General features: G+C 46.1%; 1 protein-coding gene across 2 annotated transcripts; it reads right to left on the reverse strand.

Annotated features, from left to right (window-relative positions):
- Positions 1 to 1,959: 1,959 nt before the first annotated feature.
- On the reverse strand, positions 1,960 to 22,610 carry TAGLN3 (transgelin 3). Of its 2 annotated transcripts, XM_082654589.1 has the most exons (6): positions 22,294 to 22,610; positions 21,941 to 22,122; positions 20,592 to 20,766; positions 10,775 to 10,877; positions 9,237 to 9,374; positions 1,960 to 2,030 (listed from the first exon to the last, which is right to left on the reverse strand). In XM_082654589.1, exons 2-6 carry the CDS (start codon positions 22,118 to 22,120, stop codon positions 1,982 to 1,984), a joined length of 645 nt encoding a protein of 214 aa, XP_082510715.1. In that variant the 5' UTR covers positions 22,121 to 22,122; positions 22,294 to 22,610; the 3' UTR covers positions 1,960 to 1,981. The 2 variants fall into 2 exon arrangements, with proteins under 2 accessions (XP_082510715.1, XP_082510716.1); XM_082654590.1 differs by lacking the exon at positions 1,960 to 2,030 and having other exon boundaries at positions 8,897 to 9,374; positions 22,422 to 22,610.
- Positions 22,611 to 24,280: the final 1,670 nt, after the last annotated feature.

The following is a 24,280-nucleotide window of genomic DNA, read 5'->3' on the forward strand; positions in this document are numbered from 1 at the left end:
TTGTGCCCAGAGAGAATGCCACTTTCACCTTACCCTAATTAAAAGATTCCAAAGAAAAAGAAAGATTTACATAATATTTACATAGCTTTGTAGGAATAATTCTGATCAAGAATCATGAGTTAAATAAAAAAGAATCATAGGTTAAACTTTTATATATAAAACAAGCTACCTTAAGTGTCGATTACTTGTATACACAAGGGTGCTCCAAATTCAGGAAGGAATTAAGCACGTCTTTTGAGAAGGATCCAGAAAATCCTCCATATCTGTGCTTTCCTGAAGCACAAACAGGTGAGCTCTTCACTGTGCGTTCTCACTGGGGGAAGATGAAGTGTTAGTTGAGTACAGGGACCACGTCTTCACTTGTGTATCCCCCAGAACCTAGCAGTGTGCTTAGGATGGAGAAAACAGTATTGATGGAATTCATAAAACTTTGGAATCATAATGTTCAGAGTTCAAATTCTAGTTCCCCCTTTTACAACTGTTCTACTTCCTTCGACATGTCTAATCCTCACTTTCCTGATCTGGAATGTTATGTCAATACTCACCTTGCAGGATCATTGTATGCATTAAAGGAGATGAATTATATAGATTGCCCAATATTTAGTAGGTGCTCAATAAATATCATTCAAGTGAAATTCCCCTGGGTCATTATTTTTCCCTTCAATTGTTCTGAAGCAGGTTTCCTTCTTTGGCAGAGTTTCTCATTTTGCAATTTATGTGAGTCAATCTCATCCCATCACAAGAGCGATGCAATGTTCTCCCAAAGAATTATTGTTCCAAGAATGTGGAACCAGAATGGCTCTTTAACTTTATCTGACAGAAGGCCATTTCAATATCTGTTTCATTAAATAAAGGTCGGTAGGGTAATATTCACCCTAAACCCATTTGAACCATATGAGTTGTATCCTTGCCCTTCAAAATGGCTTTACATTCTCAGCTCAGGGCTATGAAAGTTGACATATTTATTCTGAGAATATATAATAGGCTCATTGCCACATCAGAACTTTAATTTTGCTGAATGACAAATCAATTAACCACATTTTGCTTTAATTCTCTTGCCTAAGACATTCAAGTTGAATTCTGGAAATAATCATTTCTGTTCTGGTCCCATATTCTGTAATTTTTTTTTACAGCCGATGCTTCTGTTTTTACCAACTGTGTCAACTTCAGAGTCATTAACAAGCATGAATAGCTCATGGATTTAATGTGCTCTTTGGCAGAAATGAAAAATGCTGGGATTTCGAGCAAGGACCTAGCAATCATAGAACTCCTTTGCAGCTGCTGAGGAAGAACATCAAGTTCCACCAACATCCTAGTAGATAGACGTTGTCTTTCAGAATATTCACAGATAGATCTTTGTGTGTGTGTGTGTGTTACGCGGGCCTCTCACCGCTGTGGCCTCTCCCGTTGCGGAGCACAGGCTCCGGACGCGCAGACTCAGCGGCCATGGCTCACGGGTCCAGCCGCTCTGCGGCATGTGGGATCTTCCCGGACCGGGGCACGAACCCGTGTTCCCTGCATCGGCAGGAGGACTCTCAACCACTGCGCCACCAGGGAAGCCCCACAAATAGATTTTTAAAGTGATAATTCTGATGGAGTGTAGCGAAATGGCCTCACTTACCTTTTACAGGTGAGTGTAAACTGGTACTCTGGATAAAATTTGGCCATATTAATCAAAAATGGATATTTAGCATCTAGGAAATTATCCTAAGAAAATTATCATAAAGATACATCTGTAAAAAATTTTGTAGTATTAATTTTAATGGTGAAATTTGGAAACATTCTAAAATTTAACAATAAAGGATCAATTAAGTGAAATGTGGTACATCCATTCAATGGATTTTCAATGGGAAAGTATCCAGTAGTTTCCATATAGAAGAGCTTTCAACATAGAAGGGATTACTTCCTCTTCCTATTTTGTTGGGACATCCTCATGAGTCACATCCTCTTGTTTCTTGAGACGATATTTGCCCTTCGCTTTCTATGAAGCTTTAATGATGAACAGATTGTATCCAAGAGGAACTAGTTTCCTGCAAAAGGATAATGAAGTTGGAGACACTCTAAAAATGTGATGCTGATTGCATATGTATTTTAATATTCTATGATGATGGGCACTAAACTGTGGGCAGTGGTTATCCTGGATGATGGGATTAAGGAGAGTCATTCATGTTCCCTGAATTGTTCAGATATTTTACAAAGTTTTATCAAGAGGGGAAAAATGCTTATGTTGAAATTTAAAAATGGAAAAGTTATTATGCTGGCCCAATGCACAAATACTTTGAAGCTACAGTGATAGTAAATTAAGTATGCTAAACATTAATTGAGATCAGTGTTATTAATAAAGAAGCAGCAAGATAATAAAATAACTATAAGCCAACATCTCGAATCACTGTTCGCTTCCAAGGAGTATTGCCTCAGAGACTCATCTACTATGGATTATGTCATAACTACTGGCAATACAAGGTAATTTTGACTTAATCATATATTTCAGAAAGGATTAATGTTAGAAAATATTCAAATATCTTTCTTTTCTTTGTTGGGTGCACATGATGGCAAAGAATTGATTTGACATGGAAGTTCCCATTTCTACAATTTACAGTATGTCACATCACATGGAGAAAAACTAAGCATCAGAGGCCTAGAAGAAAACAACTCAGTTGGCCTCCTAACCAGTGGTTTTAATGGCATAATAGTGTCCCTGAGGAGACACAGTGTTTGCATAATGACTATTTAGAGTTTATTCTGCCTAAATCACCACTACTTGTAATTAGAAAGAATCATAGCATTCTAAGTAGATCTATAATTTGAGAGAGAAGAAAGTTGTTCTTTATTTTTCTTTTTGGCCATGTGGCATGTGGGGTCTTAGTTCCCTGACCAGGGATCGGACCCATGCCCCTGCAATGGAAGTACAGAGGGACCACCAGGGAAGTTCCCAAAAGGTTGCTCTTTTTAAAAAATGGACTTGACTATACTCTGGATCCCATCAAACCATTAGATTATTTTGTGGAGCTGAAATGGGTAAAGAAACTATCAAGGATTGGCAACCGCCATTTGAAGTATTTCTTAAACATTGCTTGGGGACAGAGAATCTTACCTTGCTCAGGGCATGTGGCGGCCTTATGCTTATTCACCATTGGCATAACATGAGGAAGATGGCCTTGAATCCATTCAAGAAGCTGGGCTGTTTAAATGGAGAAATTTAGCCTTCAAAATGTTCAAGGGAACTAGGTTTACAAAACAACTTGCAGGAACGACGTGCTCATTTCTGCCAATAACACAATAATTTACATTTTAATCTTTGTGCTCTACAGTTACCATAGCAGTGAAAGACACACAGTCAACAGGATTATGTCACTTTCAATGAGGATATAATCAGCAGTTAAGCTAATTTGTGTCCATGGCAATTAAATTTACTGTCAGCAATAGTGCTGCTGCCTACTATGTCATTAAAGTTTTCTGTAAATGTTAACTAAAATGGCAGCCTGCATGGAAACAAAAAGACAAGATCTTATGAAAAGTGAGCTTTGTGTTTCCATTACCAGAAGACCCAGCTGTAGTCACAGCTCTTGGTGGAAGGAATGATATAAAAAGTAGAGAACTGTGGCCTAGTTTGTCTGTCTGGAGTCAGACATTTTCTTAAATCATCTTTCTGTTCTTTAACATATCAGAGAACCAGAAACGGGACCTGCATTCACACTGCAGCCTGGTACAACCTTATTGATGGCATGTCTACAGATGTCACTAGCTTTTAGCAAATCTTTTTGTTTCTGTGATAACAAGGAACCTTGATTCTGGTTCGTGGGTTGAGGCAGCAGATGTGTGAAGTGGAGAGCTGGGTGTCTTGGTCCTGTCGGGGACCTGCAACCATCACCATGGAAAGTTTTGCACATTCCACGTCAAGGTGAGCTCTAACTACACTGACCAAATTTGGCCTTTTAAAAAGTAACTTGACATGTACACACTGCTATATTTAAAATAGATAGCCAACAAGGACCTACTGTATAGCACAGGGAACTCAGCTCATTACTCTGTAATAAACTAAATGGGAAAAGAAATTGAAAAAGAATAGATGCATGTGTATGTGTAACTGAATCACTTTGCTGTACACCTGAAACTAACACAACATTGTTAATCAACTATACTCCAATTTAAAATAAAAAGTAACTTGAAAACAAACTTTTATGCATTTCTTTAAGATCTCGGGACTTCCCTGGTAGTCCAGTGGGTAAGACTCTGCTCCCAATGCAGGGGGCCGGGGTTTGATCCCGGGTTGATCCCACATGCATGCTGCAACTAAGAAGTCTGCGTGAAGCAACTAAGAAGTCCGCATGCCTCAACTAAAAAGATTCCACGTGCCACAACTAAAGATCCCAAGTGCCACAACTAAGTCCCAGAGCAGCCAAATTAAACAAAGAAGTAAACAAATATATACATAAATAAATAATAATCATCTTAAAAAATCTCAACCTCTAACCCTGTCTCCTAGAGGTCTAAGACTGAATAAGACTCCGAGGCCTGGATACCACAGGGATTTCTCAAATCACCCTTGCTCAAGTCCACCCAGGAAGGATCCGTCTTGAAATCCAAGCCGCTTCCTCATTGTTTTAACTCTTTTGGGTCCAGGCAGGTTAGGACAAGTGGTAAAGAGGCCAATGCATTCTCATAATGGCACAAAGCAGAAGTTCCCGTGTCCAGTGTCCCCTAGCAAACATTCCCTGACCAGCCAGGTCAGAGAACTCTTCCTTCAGAGGGTCCGAGTGAACACTGCTGTGATTTGGCCCTTAAACAAACAACTAATGATACAAGGAGCTATCGGGTATATTGTTTGCTCAGCTAGACTGCAAATTCATTCAATTAAGAGCCACGTCCATATTTCGTTGTATCTCCTGGTTCATAATAGAATTCCTTAAATATATTAGGAACTCAGTAAACTCTTGTTGACGGACAGATTACAGGGATGGTTTTCTAGTCATTTTCCTACATTCAGCACATAGATGGCTTTTGCTGATTACCAGGGCAGTTTTTGAATAAATAAATAAATGAAATAATAGAATGAGACATTAGGACCTTAGTTAGTAATACCTTAGGAAGAATAAGTGAGAGAGATTTAGCAGAAAGGCCATGTAATAGAAAGAAATGAGTGCTGCTCTGGGACCCTAGGAAGCTAGATATAAATCCTCCTCCAAAACTTAATTTGCTAAATGCTGTTGGAGAAGTCATTTCACCTTTAGTCTCTAGTATTATTCTAAATAAAATACAGGGCTTGGAATAGGTGATTTCTCTAGGACTTTAGAAGAGAAAAAACAAGGAATGGAATATGAGTTCAAGTTTTACTCAGGGCTAGCTCTACAAGAGAGTGGGTCCCCATAGAGCCCATCCAGCTAAAAAAAAAAAAAAAAAAGAATTCTCTCAATAAAGAAAATGGCTCAAAAGTGGCCCATTCTAATACACTTTTGAAATACATTGTTTGATATTATTTTATTTAGAATTTTTCACATCTATGGTCCCAAGTGAAATCAGTCTGATTTTCTTTTCTTCATTCTTTTTTTTTTGCGGTACGCGGGCCCCTCACTGTTGTGGTCTCTCGCATTGCAGAGCACAGGCTCCGGACGCGCAGGCTCAGCCGCAAAAAAAAAAAAAAAACTGAGTTCTTAGGTCCTTTCTTTTCTAATTCTGGGAAATTCTCAAAATTATTTCTTCAAATTTTTCCTCCCCTACCTTGATTTTTTTCCTTTGCTTCTGAGGTTTCAGCTATATGATTTTTGGCGCATATCACTTAACGTTTCTTTTGTATTCCCATCTGTTGTACCTTTTTACAGAGTGTCTTGTTTTAATATTCTAATTTATTAACTTGTTCTTTTTATCCATTCTACTATCAATCTGTATTTTATTTTATTTTATTTATTTATTGGCAGCACCTCGCATCTTGTGGTATCTTAGTTCCCTGACCAGAGATCGAACTCTTGCCCCTTGCAGTGGAGTCACAGAGTCCTAACCACTGGACTGCCAGGGAATTCCCTTTTATTTTATTTTTATTTTTTAAGAGACTTTATTTTATTTTTTTGGCTGCATTGGGTCTTTGTTGATGCGCACGGGCCTTCTCTAGTTGCGGCGAGCGGGCTTCTCATTGCGGTGGTTTCTCTTGCTGTGGCTTGTGGGCTCTAGAGCGCAGGCTCAGTAGCTGTGGCGCACAGGCTTAGTTGCTCTGCGGCATGTGGGATCTTCTCGGACCAGGGATCGAACCTGCATCCCCTGCATTGGCAGGCAGATTCTTAACTGCTGTACTGCCAGGGAAGTCCCTATTTTATTTTTTTATGTTTCATATCTCCAATTGGCTTTTTCTTCATAATGGAAGCAATAGCTTCAAGTTTCCAATATTTTCCCTTATCATTTTTAGTATGTTATTAGGCTAATTGTAAATGATTCTTCTCTCTGGTCCACAAACTCCACTTCATCTGGTAAGAGTGCTCCAGTGTGTCTTTAGATGACAGTACTTACACTCCTCAGGGGTCTTCCAGTTGCTGCTCATGAGCTCACATTGCCCTGAGAGTATCTGCTACCTTGACTGTAAATGCAAAATGGGGAAGAGGGAGAACATCTCAGGCCCTAGCTTGGATCGATTCTGTTGGGAATATATATCTGGAGCTGGAAATATATTGAGGCAGATTGTTTTTGGAATTACAAACTGGACTCTCTCATTCTCTGTTACTTCCTGTCTCAATCCCAAGCACTCCGGGTAAACCTCCATCCTAGGGCCTCACATTTTTCAACACCCTCCTCTCCAGGCTGTAAGCATCTGATGGGACTGAAGGGGTGGGGGAGCCTGTCAGGGCCGGTGGGATCATGTTGGGAGAAGAAAACGCCTGTGTGCTGGCAACCTGCTGTGTTACCTGCTCCTCCCTTCAGCTGGGCTCTGCACCACTCTAGATTGGGCTGCTTTTCCGCCTCTTAAGCGTCTCTGGCACAGCAGTGGTGGAGCCAGCGCATGCGGGAAATAGCACAGGCATAGCCTGGAAGCACTCTCACACACCTAGTCCCACACACCGCTGGTGGAGGTGCTTTCCCATGCCCTCCACCTCCCAATCCCAAACAGGAAACTAACCACCTTCCACCTCTCACCAGGAACTTCCTCCCAGTTTTATTTCATTTTGGGTGGGGATCCATCAACCTCTCTCTCTTGCTTTTATGGCAAATCTAAGGTAAATTTTGAGAAAGGAATTCAGCTTCACGTTAATATAACATCTTTTCAGGAATGGACAATTCACCAGTGATTGAATTGGTCACTAGGGATCCTAGAGGATGAATTCCTGGTTTTTTTTGTTTGTTTGTTTGTTTTTTATTCGGTACGCGGGCCTCTCACTGTTGTGGCCTCTCCTGTTGTGGAGCACAGGCTCCGGATGTGCAGGCTCAGCGGCCATGGCTCACGGGCCCAGCCGCTCCGCGGCATGTGGGATCCTCCCGGACCGGGGCACGAACTGGCGTCCCCTGCACCGGTGGGCGGACTGGCAACCACTGCGCCACCAGGGAAGCCCCTCCTGTTTTTTTTTTTAATATTAAAAGTCTTTAAAAATCTTATGCTGGATCCTAATATATAAAATAGATAAAATGAGCAACGCTCTCATTGAAGCAGGAGTGGGGATCAGAATTCAGCCTCCTCCCCCCCACCCCAGTCCCATGGGAATCCCACAGAACTCTCTATGGAAGGCTAGAACTGCAAAGAATGCAGTCTGAAAAGTCATCATTCTACATCTGGAGTGCGGCAGTGTCTATATTTTCATTTATTTTATTTTTTCTTGTTAATTAACAATTCATTATATGAGTGAAAGACTATTTCTTTTCTTATTAAATGCATCACTTTTTAAAAAAAATTTTATTGACTTTTGGGTGAGTTGGGTATTCATTGCTGCGCGCAGGCTTTCTCTAGTTGCAGCAAGCGGGGGCTACTCTTCATTGCAGTGCGCGGGCTTCTCATTACAGTGGCTTCTTTTGTTGCGGAGTGCGGGCTCTAGGCGTGTGGGCTTCAGTAGTTGTGGCTCATGGACTCTAGAGCGCAGGCTCAGTAGTTGTGGTGCACGGGCTTAGTTGCTCCGCGGCATGTGGTATCTTCCGGAGCCAGGGCTCAAAGCCGTGTCCCCTACACTGGCAGGCAGATTCTTAGCCACTGCACCACCAGGGAAGTCCCAACATGAGTCGCTTTTTTTTTTTCTTGTTTCTACTGGTAGGAAAGAGTAAGATGAGTTGGTGGTCCCCAGGCGTACTTGCCTACTTAAGTGTTCTGTGGATGAGAAAATGTTTAAAACCTTTCTCATCTTAGCTAGATCTCAGTCTTAGACAATGTCCAAGAGTCTTAGGGGGTTAGACCCTGTAAACAACTGTAAGAGAGCAATCTACATTGCTTTCACTTCTGGCTAATGAAGAAGCTGTATAAATGTCTGCATCAGACCCAGAATCTGGCCTGTGGGGATAAAGATTGTTGATACAGAATGGAAAAATGCTCTTTCCTTCAACTAATCGTCACCTGTCCGGCTGATAAAACCACCCCTCTATCAGATAGCTCCTGAGCATCTGCAGCAGAGCTCTTGAAGAGTTGGGGCTTCAGCTTGTTCATTCCTGTGTTCCCCCAGAGTCTGGCATAAAAAGCACAAGGTAGGTACTCAAAAAATATGTGGGAGCCAAAGACCGTGTCCTTGAACTCATGAGTTTAGGCTGTCAGAGTGGGCAAAACTGTTCCTAAACTTCTACTGCAATTGTCAAGATAAGCAATACAACCTTGCAAGGGCTTCCTCAAAGTTAACTTATATTTCTACTGCTACAGCTGGCTGGCCTCTTGAATGAAGTGGAGACCAGCCCTGCCGGCAAAGTCCCTAAGACGAGGAAGGAACTTTACACTTGAAGACACAAGACTAATTTGTTTATTAGGTGCGTTCTATAAGTTGAGGAGGGAAATTTTTGGCAAATAAATAAATAAATAAATAATCAGGTACATGAAGGCTTTCAGGGCAAAGAAGGAGCTCAGGAAGAGGAAGGAAGCGGAGTCTTTGCATAGTTCTAAATGAACAGAAGGTGGCAGCCGTAGGCAACGTGGATTCGCGGCAGAAATGCAGCACTTGCAAAAAACCAGGGACAGGAGGCTTTGAGAAGAGAAGGTCAGAAGGTGACTAACTATTTCTTTATCATAGAGACCATGGTGTGGCACGTTCGTCCTCTCTACTGGGTCGCGGGATGCAGCGTCTTACATGATTTGCCTGGGCATCCCATATCCGGTCATGCCTGCCTGGGAGGCCCCCTTGTTGCTGCCCATCTGCAGGCCTATTACGTTCTGTCCTTGGCGAAGCTGCTCCTCTGAAAATCCTCTCCGATTCTGCTGGGCTTTCCTGGGCAGAGGGAGTGAGATGAAACAATGTCATTCTGTTTTCAAAACTTTTCCAAGATATGCAGTTACACAGGCTCTTCTGGGGGTCACCAAACAGAAAGGCAGGCCTTATACAGAACTATAGTCCTGCCATGAACTATGGCCCTACCCTGAGCTATGATCCTATCCTGGGCTATGGCCCTACCCTGGGCAGTGATCCTACCCTGGGCTATGGTCCTACCCTGGGCTATGATCCTATGAAATATGGCCCTACCCTGGGCTATGGTCCTACCACAAACGGGCCCTGCCATGAAACACGACCTCTCGACATCTTAGAAGCTCAGGTGATTTTCCAGAATTTCCACAGCAAAGAACAAGTACTGCCTCTCTGGATACTTTACTCTCAGACAGCTTTCCTGTCCCCCCTTCTCACAGTTACCTCAAGCCCTTGTGAAAATTAAAATCAGCTCTTCTTACAAATCATGTCACTAATCCTACTCCACCTTCCCTGTATGGGGCCAAGGATTAATGTCCCGCTTTAAAGCTGACGGATTTAGGTGTTAGGAGGGGAAATTTCCTACTCTAGACCAGAGGTTTGCAAACTTTCGTGAAGAGCCAGATAGTAAATAATGTTGGTTTTATGGGCCACATAGACCATGGTAGATCACTAACAAAATGGGGGCTAAAGCCAGGGTTTCAATTGGCCGATATCTAGGAGCATTTCAGACCAGGTTCATTTAAAATGTCACAAGCTGGTACCTTTTCTTAACTGTCAAGAAGAGGAGGGGATTAGGGGAATGAAGAGTCAATTATCTGCTACAACATGCTCTTTTCATCTCTCACTGAGCTAGGGGTGGAGTTTAAGAGCCCTTGCTACCCCTCTCCCCCCAAACAAACAAACAACAAAGCAAATAATCTCTTTAGAGAAAGGCCCTTTACTGACATGACGATATAACTTATTATCCACTTCAGGCCTCCTCCAAGAGTGACAGACAGCGCTATCAATGGATACACTGGGGTGACAGGACTGTCTCAGGACTCTCCTGGCAAATAAAACATGTTTTCCCTTCATTACATGAGGAAAATAAATAAATAAATAAGTAGATTCAAGGCTACTTGGCTCCTAGTGAAACCAAGTACAAATCTCAAGAGAGACATAAACTGGGCAGAGCTGGAGGATCCAGGTATCTAGTAGGAAAGGCCCAACGACTTCTGCCCTGGGTGGTATATTGGCCTGAACAGGCAGCATCCGTCTTTCCTTGCTCCAGGGGATTCAGTTATGGGGCTGGAGTGCTTGTTGCTAGGCTGGACTTTGTGTCAAAACAGCCTCCGGGGAGCTACAAGGCTTCAGATGCTCGCTCTTGTTAAAATCCTCCTCTGCCTGGGGAGGAAGAGGGTGTGTGGCTGGGAAGGGATTTTTACCTGTGAAACCAGGATGGCTCTCCCCGGTAGCAGCCATCATCCTTGGTGACTGCAACGCTGCCTAGAGCCATCAGGGTCCTCTGCACGGCCGCCATGTCCTTCCCTGGAAGCCGAAGGAGAGATTAAAGCCAAGCATGTGTCAGGGCCAAGGAAGAGGGAAGGATGGGGCTGGACCTCTGGGAAGAAAGTTCTCATAGGAGGCTGTAGGCAAGCACATTCAAGGGAGAGGGATACAAGATACTTCTCAAAGTGGCCTGAAGACAACCACGGCCAAGCTTCTCAGAAAGGAGCAAAACATCTGGCTAATTATTCTCTATATGGTACATGCCAGGGATAGTGAGTTTCTAATCCATTCACAGTTGCTACATGAATAACACATTCCAAACACTGAGCAGCTCAGACGGCGGTAGGTCCCTGCCCTATGCAGAGGCCCCGGCCTCGGTGGGTTCTGCGGGCGGTGGTAAGGGGAGGTGCTGTGGGTAAGCTGGCATGAGGTCTGCACAAGAGGATTTTCGTAAGGACCGGAAAGAAATTTACTGGTGGGTCAACGACACCAAAGCCCAGGTGGCTTCTTTCTTTTACTATATCTGGGTTAAAAGGGTCTAAAATCACCCATGTGCATCAAATTGAGTCTTCACTTGGCTTTTTTAGGCTGGAGGCCTGGCAGATGAAGAAAAGCAAATAAACACAGAGCACTCCAACATGACACAATGAGAAGCTCTTCATTTTGTGCTGCTTGAGAAGAGCTAAAGGGAGACAATAAATAAATGGCTTGTGTGTGTGTGTGTGTGTGTGTGAGAGAGAGAGAGAGAGAGAGAGAGAGAAATGTGTGGTGTGCTCCCTCACACAGTGGAGGGGGACATTGTCACCCGAGGAGCCCAGGGACCCTTCATCCACTGGGCTACAAGGCAGCCTCCTCTTCCCATCCTTTCTCCCCTCCCCCCTTCCAGCGGACCGACGTGTCCTGGACAAGGAAAGGGAAAGATGCTACTGTGTGGTTGGCCCCGCAATTTAGAACCAGATCGAAGGTCCACGCACGAGTGTGGAGTGCAAAAGCTAAAGGGTTAGGCGGGGGCAGGGTGGCTGCATTCAGCCTGGCAGGGCTGTGAAAGTCAAGGGCAAGCATTGAAGGTCCTCTTGAGACCGAGTGAACCATCTGTAATCTCCGGCTGGGCTGCTGCAGCCCGGTCACTGGGGAATACAGAATTACAGGGGAAAGGCAGACAGAAAGTGAGAATGGAGCATAACTCTAACAAAATAAACAATTAGGGCCCACAGAGGAAGTCCAGGTCAGGATGTCCATTTATTCAAAGAGGAGAGAGAGACAGCAGATCCTTCTTTCCTTGCTCTCTCCCCATCCCCCGTCCCACATTAACCACAGGATGATTTCCTGGATCCTGAGGCCCTGTGGGATGGATTGATGGATACAAGGATGTGAGGTTCTCAGTGCAGAGCCCCCCAGGAGCAAGGAACAGCTGGGGTGGTGGAGAAAGGAGGACCTGGGCAGCAGATGGAAGGAGGAGGGCACAAGGGATACTGAGAAGGCAGAGAGAGGAAACGCAGAGGAGGTTATGAGAATGATCTTTCTCTTCCGCAGATGAAAAGCATTTCTGTAACTGTCACTGTATTACAGGATACATTTTTTTTTTGATAGAACTGGCATGATGATATTTTGAAGGATCACCGTGGGAAGAGATAGGAAGAAGGTTTGCTTTCAAGCAGTGAGTCATTAAAGAGAACCTCAAGAAACTATGAAGCACATGGAGGCTTAGGAAGGTCCAGGTACATCACTCATCTCTACTCTGTACGTAAAGCACACCAGAAATCTGTTTCTGGTGGTTGGAAACAGCGCGCATCTGGCATGTCCAGGATCTGGGGAAATGTGGAGCCTGGCACCTGGCAACCAGCCACAGATACTACCCTGGAGACCGGGGTGGGAAGCAAACTCTGTTAAACCAAAGACGCAGTCCCCACCACATATGGCTAATGCATATATATCTGCATGAACCCAGAAAGGACACAGGGAATTAAGTTGGGGGCAAGGGTAAGATATCCAGGCCCCCTGACCTATAATTCTCACCCCACCCTCATCCTGGGAGAGTGCAAAAGGAAGTAATTGCACCATTGGGGCAGAAGAAGCTGGGGAAGGAGGCATTAGACAGGAACAAACTGGAAAAGCTTTTTTTTTAAAGAAAGGGCCAGAGACAAGAGATTTGTTATAAATGATAGGCTAGACACTTTATTATAAGTGACCTTGCCCCTGTGGACTTGATATGATTCCTCCCAATGTGTGGATGGGAAAATTAACTCAAGGAGGTTAATTAATTTCCCAGAGCCACCCAACAAGTGAATCAGGGCCCAGATCTAGCTCAGGTCTGTCTGAACTCAAAGCCTGTAATCAGTCCAGGAGGCCACACTGCCATCTCCCATGGGTCCCCAGCACAGGCTGGTTGGGAGGCACGGTGCTCAGAGATCAGGAATGACCTGAAGGGTGGCAGTGGCTGCTTCAGTGCCAGGCCAGAGGGAGGCACTGGAGGGATACAAATGGGGAGTAGTTCTTGGGCCCCACAAAATCTGGGGCACAAACTTCAAATGACCATAAGTCTATGCTCTGTCTGGAATTATTTCTCAAGGTCTCAACCTAAATAAGATGAAAGCAAAAGAAAGCAGTTGGGGCCCAGAGTCCCCCATCAGTTTGCCCATCAAGTTAAAATAATTATTGTCAAGATTCGAAATAACATAACAAACAGAAATCTGCCTTCTGTAACCAGTTCATGTCTAGTTCATTTTCTAATAGACATTCTTTGGAAAGAATTCCAGTGTTTTGGGCTAACCAAATGGGAGGAGGGTCTCTTTCCAGCCTCATTTGTCTTGCCAGTTCAGAAGCCCAGATCAAGTGCTGTTGGGTAGAAGGGGGCGGTTTGTGGAGACTGAATCCTGTAGCTGAGGGTCAAAAATTGCAATGTCTGAAGGAGCAGTGAGATGAGGGAAGATCTGTGAAGCGAACCAGTTATAAAGCAACAAAAGCTGAACTTCTTGTATCCCAACAATGTGTACCATCTGCCTAGAACCCAGCCTGCTGCAGAACATGGTTTCCCAAGCTTCTGGGACTACTTATGGGCTGGGGTTGGAAGGCCTTTTTAAAAATATGAAATTTGAGGTCATCCCTGGACAGACTGATCTGGCGGTCCTGGGGTGGGGCCCGGGAGTGTGTATTTTTAATAATCTCCCCATGTGATTCATGCCATCAGACAACTTTGAGATACATGGGTTTCACCTGGTGACTCCCAACTGGACTGAGCAGAAGAATTACCTGAGGATCTTGAAAATTCAGATTCTGGGACAATATCCTGCGATGATTCTGACGCATAAGCAAGCACTGCCTCAGTACTTCAGCTTTTCATTTTTAAAAGCATCCCAATGTCTGGCATGTGGCAGGCACGAAATAAAAGTTGTTAAGCAGTAATTCCTTGCTTCAGAGCTATCGTCCACAAAGTCAGAAGTCACATCAATAGTTAAAGGGCTCTGATACAAGTTGGGAGCCTGCTCAGAGCTCCAGCAGCCCGGAATCTCTTTGTTCCCTGAAAGGTACCCCCAGAAACTTTGGCAAGACAGCTTGAAAACTGCCGCTCAAACTAGTTTTCCAAGAAGAAGAAGAACAGTTCTAAAGAAGTACCAACTAGGTGTTGGGAATATTCTAGGTGCTGGGAAGGCAGGAATGAGACTGAGTCTGGGTGGTGATCAACAGATGAGACCGCTGGCCATAGAAGGAAGTGATACACGAAAGAGAGGGGTCAAATTTACACTAACAGCTCAGGATTTCAATCAGGTTCCTGGACTCTTCTAGCTCTCTATCATGGGGGGAAGCTAATATTAGACTCGAAGTTGTAAAAAGAGATGGTGGCACAGTAGCTCTCCTTGTCAGAACCTCAGAGAGCAACTGACACTTTGACTTGACATTACTGTATTCCCTGTTTATTGCATTATCACAAAGCAATGTCTCCCCACGTGTGGTCTTACACTCCAGCTACTAAATGGTCATCTCTGGGGAGAGGGACCAAGGGTTCTGCATTATAAGTACCCCTTGCCCCGACCTAGGAATTCTTAGTGCCCATGAAGTTTGAAGACTTTTACCATAGAGATACTTGAACAAGGATTTTGTTCCCTTAATTTTTTTTTATTACTTTCATGCTATCTTACACATGTCTTTGGGAAGAAAAAATAAAAAGAAGGGTAAAGAGAAAAGACCAGAGAAATTACATCTGGGCGGTTAAAGTCAGGTTGGACACTCTACTTTCAATACTAAAAATCAGTCTTACATTCAAAACTCTTTGCTTTGGAGTTACTTCTATTTTACATTAGTCTTTTTTTTTTTTTTTTTTTTTTTGCGGTACGCGGGCCTCTCACTGTTGTGGCCTCTCCCGCTGCGGACAACAGGCTCCGGACGCGCAGGCTCAGTGGCCATGGCTCACAGGCCCAGCCGCTCCGCAGCATGTGGGATCCTCCCGGACCGGGGCACGAACCTGTGTCTCCTGCATCGGCAGGCGGACTCTCAACCACTGCGCCACCAGAGAAGCCCACCCTATTTTACATTAGTCTTGACTCAACCTTGTAACTCTTAGAATACTGGGTTGTTTTTTTTTCATCTTTCTGGGACTTACAGAGAAAGCGGTCAGTGGATGAAGAAACCACTTCTTATTTCCCTGAGTAATAACTTAGACATAGCCCCCAATTCTCCACTCAGAGTAGAAAAATTATTGCTTTGGATAAGGGAGAAATGTCAGAGGGTAGGTTGGGCTGCTCTGCGGGCTTTATGAATTTTTGTTGCTTGCCTCCCTGGAGAAAATCTGTAAGGAAGTGGTTCTCATAGTGGGGTTCCCAGGCCAGCAGAAGCAGTATCACCTGTGAATTGGTAAGAAATGCAAATTCCTAGGCCCTACCCCAGACTTAATACCTCCGAAACTCTGGGGCTGGGGTCCAGAAACCTGTGTTTTAACAAGCCTACCAGTAGATTCTGATGCACACTGCAATTGGAGGACCACCGCTGCAGGAAGAGCCCGCCAAACTCAAGTGTGGTATGAGCAGTGCTTGCAGGAACTGCGGTGAAGGCTGCACTGAGAGAAAAGGAGGCTTCAGGCGGCAGGCATTTCTGTACTATCTTGAGTCACTACAGGTACCGTACGACATCCCAGAACAGCTCTCACATTGGGTGAAATGTCTCTTCTGTTCTTGCTATTGAGGAATGACACATACAGCAACACCTCCCAGAGGACATATTTGGACCTTCCAGGCACTCTGCCCCACCCCCGGTATAAACCAGCCTCCAACACCCAGTCATCAAGGAGGGGAACAGGGAGGCAGGACAAGGCCATGTGTCCCGGATCCTCGTCAGCAGGATTATGGAGAAGAGCAATCAGAGTTGATTGATCTTTGAGTCTTGCCTGCTCTGACATTCTAGAATTCTAGGTGGCTAATGCTCGTTGCCTGGTTAGGCATGGGAACCAAAAAGGCTAGTTGCTGATGGACTAACAACAGAGGAGAAAAAAGCCAACATTTATTAGGTGTCTCTTAGCCGGGCATTGTGCTAGGCATTTTATACAGTTAATTCTTGAAAGAACCCTGCAAGGGAGGCGCTGCTTACAGGGAAGGGAACTGAGGCTCTGAGAAGCTCAGCAGCTTAACCAAGGTCACGTAGCTAGTATGTAGCTAGTTTCCAAAACTCATGCTCTTTCCACAGTACCACGATCCCAGGGTCTGGAATTGACAAAGCAATACTATATCGTGGGGAAAAACATAAAGGGTAATGACCACGAGGTGGAAAAAAGTCAATGAGGAGACCCATAAAGGTGGCCCCTCGTTTTGGAGAATGGTCAATGAGGTGAAGGCACCTCAGATGACAGAGAGGGCAAAGGTCATCCAGGCAACCCTACCAGCTGCTGTGTGAGGCGCTTCATGAAGACGGTCTGTTCTGAGACAGAATATGTGCCCTTCCAGCCTTGCTCCTGCCGCCCTTATTTTCTATTAGTCTTAAAAAAAATAGGCCAGTGATAATAGTAATTTGAACATTGCTACCATATATTATGGTCTGTTCTTTCCAGCACTGTGTTAAGCACTTTTAATGCATTATCTCATTTACACCCCGTATCAACCCTGTGACACAGACACTATTATCCCCATTTTACAGCTGAGAAAACGGAAGCTTAGAAAAGTTCATTGATAGGTGGTGAAACAGAGGTTTAAACAGAGTGGTCTAATTTCTAACTTAGGAGCCTGCACTCTCCTACCTTCAGGGTAAGCTTTCTTTGCAGGCTTTCTGACCAGCACACTCACTCGCTCTCACGAGAGTGAGACACACACACACACACACACCCCTCATTTTCTGTCTACTCCCTTTCTCTCCTTCCCTGTTTCCCTCCACTGAAGAGATGCTGAAAGCTAACCTCCGTTGTGCTCTCTGAGTCACAGCTGAGACGGCCCCGCCTGCCCTTTCCAGGTTCTCAGGGCGAATCCCAAAGTAACCTGCCCGGCATCTACCTTCTCTCTTCCATGAGAAAGACCTCTCCAGTCCCCTTGCACGGCTCTAAGCTTCCCTCACTTCTCCCCCATCACTGAAGGGAACTGGTCACCCCGCTTCCTCTGAGGGGAACTCCAGGAGCCTTGTCTATATCTCTGAGGTTGGGTTGTTTTTTAGGCCATTCAGCCCTGGGTTCCTTCTTAAAGCCTTGAACCTTTTATTCTGGTTGCCCCTGAGTCCATTCCAAACATTTCGCCTTGCATCTAAAAAGGGTTTCAGGAGAGAGGGTACATCTGGGGCGCCTGCCTGTCTAAACAACTGAAGATAAATGAGAAGGCATCTGGCGAGCCCTGGCTCCTGCGGCGTTATTCATCTGCAACATAAGAGCAGCACAGAGTCATGGGCAGCCATGGGCAAGCAGAGCCCTACTTAGGAAGATGCCAAGCAGGGGAGATGGGAGACCGAGAGCTGCTGAGCCTAAAATGCCTGCAGAGGAGGAGGAGAAGTTCCCAGGCAAGGAGGGATGGCCGCTCAGAGCCACAGCCACCATGACCACAGTGCATGGGATCAGGAGTGAATGTGAGTAATCTGAAATTTGAGGACAGCATTAAAACCCCAGCCCAGGTGCAGAAGAGCAGGAAGAATGTGAGACTAAGCTAAGGGGATGGCCAGTGCAATAGCTGAGCACACAAACATGGACAACCTCACACGCGCACAGGCACGTCAACACGTGCCAGCCCGCCCAGTGGCATCCCTTTGATTCCAGCTTACTCATCCCTAAATTCACGGGTGACAAGCAGCTCTGGCAGAAGGATCCAGCCTCTCACTTCTCCATGCTGCTGTTCCATGGGTCTCAGTGCTGGGCTCGCCCAAGGCTGCCGTCCCCCCCCCCCCCCGTTTCTCTGCTCAAAGCAACCCACTTTCCTGTCTCTTGCTTCACTGTATGGTCAGCAGCTCCAGCCTGAGCTGCAGACAGTGCACTTGGGGGATGTCAAGTATCCCCTCCAGCAAATAGACTGAATCTCCCAAACCTCAATCCTGAGCTGCCTCTCCATGGAGGGGGCCGCCAGGCCCTGGTGCCTCTAGAGGCCATTTGGACCCTCCGAAGCATCTGTTCTATTGCCAGCTGTCCTGCCTATAGCATCTCAGCCACAACACCCTGGGAGTGGTCTCCTTCCTTATTTCCTTTAAAGCCCCATCTTTCTTTGCCCTGGGAATGAGACCCCTCAGTGTCTGCCTTGTTCCCTTGTTCTAAGAGCAACACCCTGCCCTGGAGCCCATCTGTCCACCACCCCATCTCAGGCTCCTGCAGTCACACTGATGCCTCTCAACTTCCCTCTTCCCTAAGAGGTATCTGACACACAGGGCTGGGGCAGGTGGTGTAGACTTCCACCTACTCTGCTTATCAGGGACCTTTGTTTCCTATCCTCCTCCCCTTCACTACCAGCACCTCCTGGGTATACAGTTCACCTGTGTGGTCTTTGGAAAAAGGGGAAAGGCAAACAGAGCATCCTCAACACAGAAAAGCACCCTTGGGATCCCCATCTCCCGTAGCCCTCCCAGTTTCTTCCTCCTCGTATATACTTCCTGTACTTGGGGGGTCTCACTGGGACCCCTTCCATTTATACAAACCTCCAAGTACTGGGTCTCTCACCTTCCATCCCACACAGCCCTGAATCATCCTCCCCCTACTCTTCATCTCATCAGTCACTGTTATGACTCAACAGCACACTCACGGTGTAGGATAAGGAAACAGCATCCTGGCCAAAGCATGGCATGGCAGACTAGTTAAGGCCCTACTCTTTGGCATCACGGAGCCTGAGTTTGAGTCCTGGCTCTGCTAATTACTAGCCAGTCATATGATCTATACGAGTGATAATGGGCGAGCTCCAGTTTCATCATCTATAAAATGGGGAAATTCCTAACACCCACCTCCTGGAATTGTTAGGAGAATTGATTGGCGTTATGCAGAAAGGCACGAGTACCATGCCTAGTGTAGAGGAAAATATCAATAAGCAGCAGGAGTTTTTATCAGCAAGAGAAAGTCATCATAGCTTTGACCTAAAAAGCAGGGACCAAGTCTCAACTGTGACCTTCTGTGGGGATTTGGAGGCAAGTGTCCATGAAGTCCAACAGCCTGGCCTGAAGGTCTGAATATCTGAGTTTCTAAATAATGGCAAAACATTACTGATAAACTGATTGGCGTCTTAGGATTTTAACTACTCATCTGTGAAGGAAACAGGAAATGCCAGCTCTGTGTATGACATGGAGAAGGGGGTGAGGATTAAGGAGGCAATGGCTTCTTTATAAGTTGTTTAGTAGAATGGTCCTCTGCTAGAAATCCGTTTCAACCATCATCTGAATGCCCCTTTAACTATCATTCTCTTGATCACAGGAGAGAGTTAGTCCATTCTCCCTGTCAGCAGAGCCACTTGGGTCGCTACCCTGGGCACCCTCTTGGTCGGGCCACTGATGACAGCTAGTGACAATGAGCGTGAGAGTGCAGGGTCAACCTGGCCGTCCTGCTGGGACCTGTCTGTCCCCCCAGCAGGCCCGACGTGGAACAGTCGCATGGATGGTGAGCACATTTGGGCTCTGGGGGACACTAAGCCCTAAGACCACGGGTCCCAAATTCTCTGGCGGTACCTCCATCCACATCACTTGCCCTAATCATGGTGGATTGTTAAATATGTCCAGAAACTTGATTTCCTTTTTATGCCTTGTTAGATTTCTTACATCAATTCACGACTATGAAAGAAAAAAATCATTTGTCACCCTCTCTAAGAAGATACACATCTGGAAGGTATAGTCACAAAGCTCCCAGATAATCATTTAGTAAAAGGGTGGGGTGCTATCTATTTCTCAGGTTGAATGACAGAATTGCACCAGGCAGCTTTGTCTATAAGCCTGGCTGCTGGTGAGTCAGAAGCGTACTCGCCGCCCCCCTCTCCTCCAGGAGCTATCACTTGTGGGGAAAAAGTACATGGTGGGAGGGGTAAGAAGAAGGAGAGGCTTCCGTGTAACCGTTTTAGCTTCCTCTCCACGGAGGCTTCTGTTTACCAGTTAGTTTGCTGGGGTCCCTGCTGTGTTCTGGGGTGTGTGCTCCTTAGAGGAGGAACCCTTTCAATATAGAACATCACGAACTGGGAGGCTAACAGTGCTCGCGGGTAACAGCTGATAATCCCCTCACACGCACACACACGCCTGGAGATACGTGGAAGAACACTGTGGGCAGGTTTCACAAAGAGAAAAGCAAAAGGGTGGGGGGAGGGAAGAATGATCCCAAAGGCACGAGGGCTTTACCTTCCCAAAGGTCCACGGTCTGAAAAATGTCAGTGGTTCTGACGCCATAGATCTCCGCAGCTTTTAGGAACTGGGAGATTTGCTCCATCTGCTTAAAAGCCATCTTTGACTCTGAGATCTTGGGAATGGGCTCTTGTCCGGGTGGGTATAAACTGTTTATCAGCTTGCACAAGACCTGAAGAGGGAAAGGGGGAGGCAGAATCAGCGTTTCCCTTTGTATTTACCCCCCCCCAATGCAAAGTGAATCCTGGGCCTCACAGGGCACAGCCCACGGGTTTGAGCGTGGGCCCATCTTGCACCCCAGGAAGGCATGGGTTCTGAGCTGGGTGGTCAGGCTCCCATACCGAACCTCAAAGACCCAGGCGACTCCATTCTCAGGGCTACTCCTGACCACGGAGAGCCCGGGAGTCCTCTTCCCTCCTTTCCTTTTGCTGGGTGAGCGAAAGAAGGTTTATGGGGAGGGAATGATGTGCAGTGATGAGACCACGATTTCAGACTTTCAATGGAGGGAAGAGTTAGTGGCTCCCGGAGAGATTAAATGATGGACTCTATTTCTTCTTTCAAAAGGCAGATCAGAATCAGTCTTCAATAACTCATCCAGTAAAAGCTAATGATGTGTAAAGGAGCCGAACTGGGTGGGTACCCCCGGATCCCTATAAACAAAGCGCTGGGCATAACCGGACAGAAGCGTGAGATAGCAGTTATGTAACAGTAAATCACAGCCTGCGGGAAAAGACGGGCTTGTTGGAATCAGCAGAGCCTGTGGTCTCCAACCACCCAAACACACGGGAGCATCTCCTTAAAAGCAGTTATCAAATAAGGATTCCCTTCAGTTTCAAGAGAATCCATCCATTCGACAAACAGGCATTAAGCATCCCCAAGGCTATGGCTCCAGGAAGAATGGGAAGGTGGTGAGTCCTGCCCCTCCAGCCCTTCTTTTGTTTTACTAAGTATCCAACCTATTCCCCTGCGGGAAGGAGTGCCGCCGCGCCCCCCCCCCCCCACCGCACCCGCCAGAGGATCTGATGCACCTAGAAGGCTGGAGAGATCTCAGGGAAATACTTATCTCTATTCTCACTGGAAAAAGCAAAAGGACTTCGAATTTGCCAACAACTCAGGAGGAACCTGTGATGTCTGGGATGGGTGGAGAGTCCTCTAATCCAGCGAGGGAATTGTGCAGGGAGCCCAGACCTTCCAGTCCCGAAGAGATAAAGGCATTCCCGTCCCCCTCCCCCCGAGAAGGAGCTTGGCAAGGCGCAGCTCCTCCGGTGGCCTCTCGTTAAAAGAGGAGACCCTGGAGGGTTTCCCAGCCCACCGCCCCAGCATCCGAGATCGCTGCCCGCCCTTACCGTCCCGTCCATTAGCCATTTCTGAAAATGGGCCCTGCCAGGGGGCGGGTGCTGTATGTCCTCGGCACACTGCAGGATGATCCAGTCCACCAGCTTGTTCTCCAGGTCCGCGTCGTACTTCTGCTCGATCTTCTCCTGCACCTCTCGGCTTAAGCCGTAGCTCGGGCCCCTGTTAGCCATCTCTGGAAGAGAAGAGAAGACACGCGGGGCATCCACACAATAGCAGCAGCAGCCCGGGCTCCCGGCAGACGGGGTTGGGATGTGGCTGGGCCTCCTGGCCCAGCAGCAGCAAAGCCGGCAGCAAGCCGGGCGTGGTTTAAATCAAGGAGCCAATGAAGCCACTGGGGTTTCACCTACAAACGGGGAGGAAAAGCGCAGCGCCAGTGACTCTTAGAATAAAGCCCCAGCCGGTCCAGGGGGGCTGGAAGCCCCCCTCTCAGTCCCGTCTATCAATGAGACGAAACGATGCACAATGACTCACAATCAAGCCTGAAGCCCCCAGGCAGCAAGGGGGCTGGGGGGCGGTCGTTTCTTCCCTCCTCCCAGGAACACTTTGCAAAGGCAGGAACCCTGAGATGGGAAAGAGCAGGTAATTAACAGGCCGGGAGGAAGGCCCCCTTGACGTAGAGCTGCGGATGCTGCATCGCGCCTGGAAGAATGGTACACTGATTCTATTTTCTCATGGCTGAGGAGGGTCAAACCAGGGCCGTTGCTAAGAGCCGTCCAAAAAGCCAGCCCTCTCGTGTGTCAGTCTAGCCCGCCCGCCTCCCTCCCGCTGAGAGCGGCTTTCTCAGCAGCACAATTCTTCCCCCTCCTCTGGGGAACAGCCGGTTGTACACAAGGCCAGCGCACAGCTGCACACGGAACGAGGCCTGTGGGAGGGTCCATTCCGTCAGCTGTCCATCTGTCAGGAGTTGCCAGACCACTTTCCCCCTGCCTGGAGGGAACAGTTGTCTGGTGGGGCAGGAGGGGCAGGGCTGTGAGCTGCAACCATTAACTTGTTCAGCTGTCAGCCAGATTTCATCCCGAAACTTCCAACGTGGTGGGAAACTGTTGTGCCTCAGTTTGACTTATTCAAGGAAAGTAGCGTTTTAATGCCATTTTTAATCGAAAGACACCGAGAGTACGTTTTATAAATTACAAGGAGCTCAACGTGCTAAGAACGCTTGGAGTGAGAGGTCTTGATAGAGTGTAAAGATTTCATCTGTTTAATTAAGGATCAGAAAGGCACCGCTGACACACTGTCAGTGGTAACTGCGTATCTGGTGTGAGCAAACAAGACCTCGGGAGAAATCATTAGACCTAAGTTGGCCCGAAATTTTTATAAATACTGAAGGGCTTGGTAGTTTGTCTTCCTAGACTGTAAGCCACTTGGGAATAAAGATTAAGTCTTGTTGGTGTTGGGTAAGTCTTTGGGTACTTTTCATGGGAAAAAAACACCATAAATTTTGTTCTTTGGTTCATTCAACGCATATTGTTTTTGAGCACTTAACTGTGCCAAGTTCTGTGCTGGAGAGAAATAAAATATAAATTTTTCCTCTAGAACAGATCAATTGACTCAGAACATTAGATAAAACAATTTTAGTACGTGGGATAGCGATCTTTGTCGCTGTGGAAAATTGATTAGAAGCTATGCAGGAAATGACCTCAAACAATACATGTATTGAGAAAAATCTCCTGCCAGCTGGGGCCTGGACTCTTGAAATTTTAATTACTTAGTAGATATGTGGGTGGTTTGCTTGAGAAAAGACTTAGTGGTCAGTAGTTGAAGGTATAGGAGAGAGAGCTCTGTGAAAACCGGTTGTGAGAGAATCAGAGCTTTGAGGAGAGCAGTAGGTTTAGAAAAAGGCATTACAGGGGCTGACGGATGCAGGTCTGCATGCTGCATGGAATCGGCAGTTGAAAGAGCTTTAAAAGCAGCAGAGCTGGCTGCAGAGACTTGGAGCTCAGGGGTAGAGTTCAGAGCAGGGAAGTTGTCAGCAGAATTTTGGAAGTCACTCAGTTGCATCTTGGTGGCAGCAATAAGGTCAGTTCCAACCCGGGACTAAGGAAACAGAAGCCCAAACAGGAAGCATGTTATTTCCTCTGTGGCTGGAATTGCTCTAAGGAAGATGTTGGTTTGTTAAAAAAAAAACAAACAAAAAAACCCCAGAAAAAACAGAAACAATTCTAAAAGATGTACATTTGCCTTTTTTTTTTTCAGACTCTGTTTTGCAGATCTTTTGTACCCGAAGATTTTTTTGCCATTGTAACAAAATATGTGGGGTACTTTAAATGAATGATTGAAATCATGGTTCTGGAGAGGATACAATGGCAAAGAGGAGAGTCCAAGCAAGGCCT

The sequence above is a fragment of the Grampus griseus genome, assembly GCF_964374135.1.
Source record: "Grampus griseus genome assembly, chromosome: 5".
NCBI lineage: Eukaryota > Metazoa > Chordata > Mammalia > Artiodactyla > Delphinidae > Grampus > Grampus griseus.

Coding starts and splice junctions, on each gene's coding strand:
- TAGLN3 (XM_082654589.1), bottom strand. CDS start 22,120: ATGGCTAACAGGGGCCCGAGCTACGGCTTAAGCCGAGAGGTGCAGGAG. Junction 20,767..21,940: donor AATGGCTAATGGACGGGACG/GTAAGGGCGGGC, acceptor TTCCCTCTTCAG/GTCTTGTGCAAGCTGATAAA. Junction 2,031..9,236: donor GGGATGCCCAGGCAAATCAT/GTAAGACGCTGC, acceptor ATCCTTTTGCAG/GAAACTAGTTCCTCTTGGAT.